At 41.8% G+C, this 9,693-nt stretch overlaps 1 protein-coding gene and 1 long non-coding RNA gene across 4 annotated transcripts in view; one reads left to right on the top strand and one right to left on the bottom strand.

Annotated features, from left to right (window-relative positions):
* Nucleotides 1–9,693, top strand: part of RERG (RAS like estrogen regulated growth inhibitor) — an 82,831-nt gene that overhangs the window by 67,027 nt on the left and 6,111 nt on the right. For all 3 annotated transcript variants that reach the window (XM_063395174.1, XM_063395172.1, XM_063395173.1), the window contains exon 3: nt 1,226–1,282. In XM_063395174.1, coding sequence (XP_063251244.1) covers nt 1,226–1,282 — 57 coding nt within the window. The remainder of the gene's footprint in view (nt 1–1,225; nt 1,283–9,693) is intronic.
* LOC134549540 (uncharacterized) lies at nt 4–7,877 on the bottom strand. The gene is made up of 3 exons (XR_010080128.1): nt 5,056–7,877; nt 4,032–4,194; nt 4–200 (listed from the first exon to the last, which is right to left on the bottom strand). It is a non-coding gene; the product is annotated as an uncharacterized LOC134549540 (long non-coding RNA).

Here is a 9,693-nt window from a genome sequence, read left to right as displayed (position 1 = left end):
CTTATTACCCCTCCAAGTATGAGGCATAGTTAATCTTCTTAAAACTAATATTCTGATTATCTGATTAAGCAAATCTTAATTCATTAGATTTATTCTGCTGACTCTTGCCTTATCCTACTGTTGCGCATAAAGGTCTGGGGTGGAGAGCATTCTCCTGGCCTCAGTTTTGAAAAGGATCAGGACTGGATTTTATTGTCCACCTGCAAACAAAAGAATGGAACAATCACATGGGTCTGATGAGAAAGGGAAGTTTTCCTGTAGCTGTAACTGCTGCACTCAGAGCCTGATCTCTCTGGCTTCATCTGCAGAAAGGATTTTGGATGGTTTGCTGTGGTAAATTATTTATTTACACCACTACAAATTCAAAGCACTTCTTAGTTTTAAATTCAAGAATATTCAAAGTCTCTGTAAGTTGTTTTCAAAGGGTTTGGGGGGATAGAAAAAATTAAATACAAGAACATAAGTAGAAAGATCTTAGCCTATAAGCTGAAACTAATCGCTACCTGTGCATTGCTCCAAAACCTAAACCTTTTTTTCTATTTCTGCAAATTGATTAATAGCATGTGTCGACCACTGGTTTGAAATATTTAATTTGCTTTATTCAAGCAGGCAAAATGTGGAAGTTAAACTGTCACAAGGAAGGCATGTCAAAATAGAGAGGGAAGCTATTTAGCCAATTACTTCTGCCTTACAAGGCTTACAATCCAAAGGCAAGTTTTCAAGAACAAAATTATTTTGATCAACCCCTCATTTTGAGGTGTCAAAGCCGGTTCCAAAACCGCCAACGCTTTTTCCACTGGTTACAGGATACCTAAAACATCCAAAAAAGTGACTTTAATGTTGCAACAAGTTTTGGGGGTTTCTTTGTGGTTTGCTTTTGGTGTTGATTTTTTGTGTGTGTTTTTGGGGGTTTGGGGGGAGGGTTGGGGGTTTTTTGTTGGTTGGTTTGGGGGCTTTTTTGTTGTTGTTTGTTTGTTGATTTTTGTGGGGGGGGGTTTTGCTTCTTTTTTTGTTTTGTTCTGTTGCCCCCACGTAAAAAGTGTGAGGTGGGGCACAAAGAGTGACAGGTCCTCAAGGGCCCCAATACACAAGGCTGCCTCCTGCTCTCAGTCCAGGGGAGCTGCTGCCTGTCCTCTCCCATGGAAAACCTTGCTGGGAAAGCCTTAAATAAATCTGCTGAGTTGCTGTCCTGCCCTTCTCACCCAAAATCTCTTTGTCCCTGCAGCTCTCGTGGTGCGCTTCCTGACCAAGAGGTTCATCTGGGAGTACGACCCCACACTGGGTAGGTCCTGCAGGGATTGGGGGGAATGGCATGGCTGGGGCAATGGGAATCACAAAATTCCAAGCCTCAGTGGCATGGCTGGGGCAATGGGAATCACAAAATTCCAAGCCTCAATGGCATGGCTGGGGCAATGGGAATCACAAAATTCCAAGCCTCAATGGCATGGCTGGAGCAATGGGAATCACAGAATTCCAAGCCTCAATGGCATGGCTGGGGCAATGGGAAGCACAAAAGTTAAAATTCCAAGCCTCAATGGCATGGCTGGGGCAATGGGAATCACAGAATTCCAAGCCTCAATGGCATGGCTGGGGCAATGGGAATCACAAAATTCCAAGCCTCAATGGCATGGCTGGGGCAATGGGAATCACAAAATTCCAAGCCTCAATGGTGTGGCTGGAGCAATGGGAATCACAAAATTCCAAGCCTCAATGGCATGGCTGGGGCAATGGGAAACACAAAATTCCAAGCCTCAATGGCATGGCTGGGGCAATGGGAATCACAAAATTCCAAGCCTCAATGGCATGGCTGGGGCAATGGGAATCATAAGAGTCAAAATTCCAAGCCTCAGTGGCATGGCTGGAGCAATGGGAATCACAAAATTCCAAGCCTCAGAGGCATGGCTGGGGAAATGGGAATCACAAAATTCCAAGCCTCAATGGCATGGCTGGGGCAATGGGAATCACAAGAGTTAAAATTTCAAACCTCAGAGGCATGGCTGGGGCAATGGGAATCACAAGAGTTAAAATTTCAAACCTCAGAGGCATGGCTGGGGCAATGGGAATCACAAGAGTTAAAATTTCAAACCTCAGAGGCATGGCTGGGGCAATGGGAATCACAAAATTCCAAGCCTCAATGGCATGGTTGGAGCAATGGGAATCACAAGAGTTAAAATACTGAGCCTCAGCCTCTAAGTCTGCTACAAAAATATCTTCTCTCTGGTCATTTTAAGCTGGGACAAATCTGAGATGGCAGAATAGAGAAGCAGCACCCAGTCAAGTCCTGGGTTACTTTGAGGCACATTTCTGCCCACTCAGAAATCCAGGGGAATTCTGCCATTGAAATAAATTTGCTTCAGCATTTGGCTCTTCAGATCACGTAGTGTGAGATTAGTTTTCTGCTTTTGAGTAGCCCAAATGTCTTCTGCTTGAGGGTAAGATGGCAGGGATACAGATCTGTATTCTGGGATAGAGATCTTAAAAATTCCTGGCCAAACAAAGGTAGGATTTACAGTCAGCCTACCTAGACTTAGGTAATTTTTGTTTTGTCCTCATTTTCAAACACATATTATCTCTCATTTTTTGGGTGACCAGACTGGGGCACCAATCATCTAAAGGGCATTCACACGTCCCTTCCACTGCTCCCACTTAGCTCTATTGGGTCTGGCAGTTTCAAGAAGTTGGCTCAGATATCTCAAAAAACCTGTCAAACTGAATTAGAGGCTTCATTTAAAATTTGTGCCAAGGTCAATTTTCTTAGCTTTTCTTAAATTAGCATATATTTTAATGCTCTGCAAATCCAGGCCAAGAAGTCCAAGACAAGGCATTCACTTCTTAGAAGGTGCCTTCAACCCCTCAGGGATAAGTAATTCACACACAAAGGGCTGGAAAATTCTCTTTTCTGCAACAATGTGTTCCTCTCTCCTTCCTAATGTTTCTTTGCAGGCTCCAACACAGATCATAGAATTAAGTACCATTTTTTAAATTGATGTTCTTTCCTTAAGAGGTCTCATTAAGGAAATAAAAAATGCCATAAAGTTGCACAGCAGAAAAGAAGTTTAATATGTTCTATCACAGAACCCAGGCAGCCCTTTGGAAAAAGCAACTATCCAGGATCATACTAGGTATTTTTGTCTGGCAAAATGGAGAGAGAACAGATATCAAAACTCCCATCTTGGGAAAATAAATCTCAGCACAACCTGAACCCAAATACATTCTTTTATCTGCTACTATCAATACATTCCTCAGTGAATTATGTGTCACCTGCCCTGTGCTGCACAGTGAAATGTCCAATAGAATATTCCTTTAGTGTTATTAGTGTTAGTACCTCACATTTCTATCACTAGTGCATCATCCTGAGGACTTGACAAGAGGAGTTCAAAGCCTTCTCCATCAGTGTAGTCCAAGTTTTTACAATTTCTTACAGGGCTACTGCATGCAAAATCCTCCTTTTTGCCTCGTTTAAGCACACAAATGAAGTTATTAGCAAGCCACAAGGTTTATTATTTTTTGCCCCATTATGAAGGCGCCGTGCCCTTTTTGCTGTACAAGGCTTGACATTTGTTTCTGTTTTACAAATGAATACACTTGCAAATTACCGTGCCCCTCAGGAATGTAATTGTCTTCCCTTTGCAGCACAGAAAGCTTTCGTGCAGGCAGCAGTGTTACCTCAATAAACTAAAAAAATTAAACCTCTTCTGACTTACTGAATTCTGCATCCCCATTCAGTTTCGAGAATAATAGCTTAAATTATGTATTACAATCATTGTGATGCTCAGCGCTCTAGGTTACTCTGAGGAAAAGGTTTGAGAAATTCAAAAACTAATAAACTATTGTCAAGGGGTTATTTCTCAATCACAGTAATCTCTGGTAGAAGCTGCTCGCCAAGAGATTGTTTTGTAAAGTATTATTTTGTCAAACTACAGATCACAATGGGATTCAAAAAAAAGGTCCTGAAGTGTTTGAGATGAAAAATTATCTTGAAATCATAACCATTATTTAGGCCCTCAGAGATCAATCAGAAAGAAACATACCTTGAAAAGCTTTGGAAACCAGTGCCTGAAAAAATGCATTTCTGTCTTTTAGCATCGCCATCCTGCAGGGATTTGGTGTCCAGTTACCTGCAAACATCTGAATTCACTGAGAGGTTTTAGCAGGGTAGATTCATTTCTGCTCAGCAGTCACGGGCTGGCAGCTCTGTGGAAAGAGGGATATCTACTTGCTCAATCAATATAAAAAATTAAAGTTGTGTCAGTGAGAATCATTTTCTCTACAGGGAGAAATAGCAGCTTTGTCAAGTTATTCTAAAAGCACAGGAGTAAAACAGATGCAAACCATCCAGCTACTAAGCAATGGGAGGTTTTGCCAAAAATCACTGGGGCTGTGACAAAACCATCACATTTATAGTTTATTTCTTGTGTCAAGTTTTCAACCACCCATTAGCTCTCTGATGCAAGCAGTCCCCAGATAATTGCTATTTTTAGGAAAGCTTTCACCAAGCTGTTCAAGGCCTGATGGAAATTCAGCATTAATCTAAACTAAGCATCATATTTTAAAAAAATATCTCTATTCCTCTTTTTATTCAAGGGTGGCAAATTTTAACTGGAAAGGAAAAAACACACCTTATAAATATTCCTTACTATTCTAACCTGCCAGAGGAAAATGAAGGGCCATATTTTTAGCAGCACCTGGATGGAATGCTGCACCAGCAGGAGCCAAATTACCAACCACAAAATAACATTTTCTGGAGGGAGGAGCGTCACTGAACCCTGCAAATTTTGGAAAACAGAGCTGCTGCTGAAGGCAGGGCTTTGCAGATCTGACACTTCATACACTGGCAGGACAGCTGCATCTTCACAAAAATACTCTGCTTTTCATTTAACTGTTCCCAGCCAAAGGGCAGCAGCCACAGCAAAGGTCATTTTCTGGGCAGTGTGAACCATCAGCCTTGACTTGTCCAATATTTCTGTTTAGCTGGCAAGTCATTGTCACCAGCTTGGTGTGGGGGTTTTGTTTGTTTTTCCAAAAGGTGCTAAATTCCTCGAGGTAAATTCCTACCTGGCATTATAAAGGTGAATGGGTTTCCACATCCATCTTCATTTACAGTAAATTGCAGCTGTCTCACATTTTCAGCAGAATTAGATGAAAGAGCTCTGTGTAGAGATGGAACTCACACATTTTAAAAAATACATGCAATTGTTGTCTAAAATATTAAACACAAGAAGAATTCAGCATTAAACCAGTCTTCTTTAGTAGTTAAATGTGCACTGAGAAAGGGGATAGGGTTCCCACACGGATTTCACCAAAATTCATTAATATTTACATGTTCTTAAAGAGAACACAACATGAAAAACATGTAAGGAAGCTCAGTGTGATGTTAGGAGACCTCAAAATGCTTGGCCTGGGTAGGGCACCAGTGGATTCACACTCTCCCCATGAATGTGGGACTCCCATGGAGCTCAGTGACCCCAGGCCTTGACACCAGAATTTTCAGGGAATTCAGCAGGGCACAGCTGCTCTCCCCAGCCCCAGTAAATTGCAATAACAGCCTGGATCTCAGCAATTCCCCCAGCAGCTACTGGCAGTGCCCAGAATTTAGGGCGCCTTCACCTGAGCTCAAAGATGGAGAGATACCGTGGTTCACTTTGATATTTAACTGATTTTAAAATTGAAGATGCTGAACCAGAATAATCGTGGCAAATGTTAATTTTTTTTTTCTGGGAGGCAAAAAAAGGAGGAGGAAGCCCAAAGAGGCATCACAGCAGCAGACAGAGAGAGCCTGCAGAGAACTTCATGGGGAGCAGCAAATTTCCTGCCTCCATAAGCCATGACATGCAGGGAGAATGTCCTGGATCAAATGATGAAAGAAGAAAATTCATCACTGCTATGGCTGAGAGCTTTTAAAAATAATGGTGCAGCTTCTCTCTGAGAACACATTTGTTCCACCAAAACTTGAACAATTTGCTTTACTAGAAATAGAGAGGAAAAGGGAAAAAGGAGAAAGGAGAAAGGAGAAAGGAGAAAGGAGAAAGGAGAAAGGAGAAAGGAGAAAGGAGAAAGGAGAAAGGAGAAAGGAAAAAGGAAAAAGGAAAAAGGAAAAAGGAAAAGGGAAAAAGGAAAAAGGAAAAAGGAAAAAGGAAAAAGGAAAAAGGAAAAGGAAAAAGGAAAAAGGAAAAAGGAAAAAGGAAAAAGGAAAAAGGAAAAAGGAAAAAGGAAAAAGGAAAAAGGAAAAAGGAAAAAGGAAAAAGGAGGGATTATTACGAACTATGTTTTGTCATTTCTTTTGGATTAGCATTTTTATGTATAGTTGGGAGAATCAGGGAGTTCCTGAGGCTCAAGGACTTAAACATCAATTTTTGCTACATAGGAAAATCCCAAACAAATAAACCCCCAGGTACCTGCAGGAGACAGGCTCCTCAGCTCTTTTCTTGTTTCTGTAAGTGATTTGTTGTCTGCAGTCTCTCTGCCTCTGTGTCTTACCTATAAATTCCTTCCTCTTACAGAAGGATTGTAAATCCTCAGAGTAACTGATACTCAGATTTAAGACTCATCAAAGGCACACAGAAACACCAAGCAAAGAGTGGATTTGAAACAAAAATCTACTTACATCAGCAATCAAGGAGACAATATTTTTGTTGACCTTTCTAAAAGTGTCTTGGCTTTCTCACACTAGATGTCTTTCTCTGGCTATTCACACATTTCATAGGACTTTGGCAATCCTCTGAAAAGAAAACTCTCTCTTAGCAGATAATCAGTAGAACAGGACATGACAGACTGCCCTGTGTATGAAGGCAAAGAAAAACAGAAAGCAAAGGAGTTTATTTAATTTGAATGGGATAGAGATGACTCTTCACTGCTTTAAAGGAGTAGAGATAACTATAAGAAATAGGAGCCTTAAGAAAAATTGATTTTACCAGGACTACTAGATTAATAGTGACATTTTTGAAGGGTATTTCTCCTGACTCTATCACAATTTCTATACAGTTTTTTGCTAACTCTTTTTGCTCCTGGCAGAACAAAACACTTTAACAGTGTTTCTATAAAGTCCCAGCTAATGCAACACACAGACAGCCCATAAGAGATCCTCAAAGATGGGTAAAATGTGCAGGTACCAGGAAAGCAAGAAAGATAGGAGACAGAGTTGTAAAAATTGCTTGAAGGAAGGAGACAGAAACCTCTTTTAGAGCTCTGAATTCTCCCACAGCAGAAAACTAAATCTCCTACAGGGGAGCTCAAGACTTGCAAATTACGCCACTGTGGCAAGAACAGCAGAAACGACTTTGTGAAGGTATTTACACTGGCAGGAAGGCTTTTCCCACTGGAAAACTTCTTGCAAGGATGATTATTTTTACATTAGTAGGGCAGTTTTGCCTACATCTATAGCTGGGGAGTTTTGTTAGCAAAACAGTATTATTCAGGAATCACAAGGAAAGTTTAGAAGACCCACACATTATATAAATAATATGGCAAAACTAGCAAATAATGCTGGCCTGAGTTTGTTTTCTGCACTGGATAAATACAGGTCTGTGTGAACAATTTAAACAACAGAGCTCTCCTACAGAGAGTAGGAATATATCAGGAATGTATCAGGAATATATCCAAAGTGGCTTTCACCAGAAACAGCTTAGCTGTGGGAATCAGGACCTCACCAAAGAGTAGAGGCATTTAATATCATTTCTCATCTATTAGAATTCATCCTAGCAGGAGAAGATGCAGGAATTGTCTTTCTGGGATAACTTTGTGCCACTGAAGCCATGATAAAGAGCTCAGGTCCAAATGCAGCTCTCCAGGCTTGTCTTTGCTGTCTGGTTTATTCAGCTAACACCTTGTCTGGACAGCTGGAATACCATGTGGAAACAAACTCCTGATCCCTGGGATTGCCATCCTGATCTCATGTTAAAGAAACATTGTCTTTGTGCTCTGTGGATTTCTGGTTTTCTTGACTTGTGGCTCACTCAGCAGGTTTGCCTTAGCACCCCTGAAGGTTTTACTGCCTGTCTGCAGCAGGAAAATCCTACAGCAGCACAGCTGAGGGAGAGACTGCCCAGACAACAAAGAGAGCTCCCAGCAGAGCAACCCACAGCCAAAGAGGTGTTAGAAATCATTAACTCACGGCCTCTTCAGCCCTAGTGATGCCTTGGGCAGGCTGAGCTGGAACAGAGACTGATCAGAGCTAGAGAATAAAGCAGAGATTTATTGAGAGGCCTCTAGGGTACACCTTGGGCACGAGAGGGTCTGACCAGGGCTACACTCAAGGTGGAACCAAAATGGTCACAAAATGGACAAATGGTCACCAGGTATTACATTTTTATGTTTTAGGCCTGAAAGTTGTCCTTGGTGTGCAGCAGGAGAAGGATTTGTTTTGTGTCCCTACTCTGTGAAGAGCTGAGTGACCCTGAGTGTGAGCTCAGAGCTGCACCCCTGGGCAGCACAGAGTCTGAAATACATGAGAGATAAAACTCAAGGCATCAGCAGGAAGGCAGCCTCCCCTGCCAGCCCTCTCCTCTTCCAGCTGCACTACAGGACAGTGCAGTCTGCACGGAGCTCATGATGGAAAATAACCATTTTCTACATGAGCAATAGAGCAGAGAGCTCTGCCATCCATTTTCTACAGCGAGCAGAAGAGCAGAGAGCTCTGCCATCAATTTGCAGAACTTTTCCTTCTGCATATTTCACCTGACACCCCCAGCTTGTCCAGGCACAGGCTGGGAGTGGCACACGTGGTCCTCAACCAGAGCAGGGTTGAGGAACAACCAACAATTTGGGGCTGGGAGGAATGGCTGCCAGCCTGTGCCCCAGGGACTGCCATGACAAATGTGTAGACACTTCATAAATCACTGGGAAATGGCCTTATTCTCAAGCCAGCCCCCAGCTATTCATATCCTCCATTTTTATTGACAAAATTACTCATTCCTTCTGCCTCGGTGCTTGAGGGAGTCACTCCTCAGCAATCTAGGTTGGGCCTTCCCAGGCATCTTCCTGTGATCCTGTTTTTCCTACTTCAAAACAGTAGAAACATTATTTAACTTGATCTACATTTAATATGTTGCCTCGTTTTTGCTGTGCTCTTCAGCAGGAGGGATTTATACCGAATGTATTATAGCAATGAGCCATGAAAATATTCCCAGTTTCTCTGAGGTGTTTCTAAGGAAATGGGCTCATATGGCCTAAAGCACCTTAAAATACCAACTCTGCCTTCTAAAATTCTCAACAAAGACCTGAAATGATGAAATCGTAATTGAGAGCAGCAACAGCAGATGCTTACAATAACACAGGAAGCAGTTATCTGAAGATGTGGTTTGTTTTCTTTCATATGAGTCTCAAGATGAAGATATTCCTGATGCCAGTGATAAAAATACTGCTTTTTTACAGTAGCTCAACAGACAACAAAAGTCAGAAATGGCAGCGGCTGTTCTTGCTATAGCTACAGCTGCAAAATATTTCTCCCCTACTTTTGTTGCTCATCATATTCTGAAATGTTTCCCAGATGAGCAGAATTTTCCAGTGCTTGCCTCTGCCCTGTCAGGAGAGAAGGCTTTTGTTCTATTTGTTTTGGGTGTGAGAAAAGTCTCACTGGTTAGTTTTCATTTATATTGTCAGAAGCAAGGTGAAACTCAGCGTCACCAACAAAGACTTCTTGCTTCCCTCAAAAGACAAGAAGACAAAAAAGCATAGCAAAATATGATTTCTTTAGGC

The sequence above is a fragment of the Prinia subflava genome, chromosome 4 (genome assembly GCF_021018805.1).
Source record: "Prinia subflava isolate CZ2003 ecotype Zambia chromosome 4, Cam_Psub_1.2, whole genome shotgun sequence".
Lineage (NCBI taxonomy): Eukaryota > Metazoa > Chordata > Aves > Passeriformes > Cisticolidae > Prinia > Prinia subflava.
This window is presented reverse-complemented; position numbering and strand designations above follow the sequence as displayed.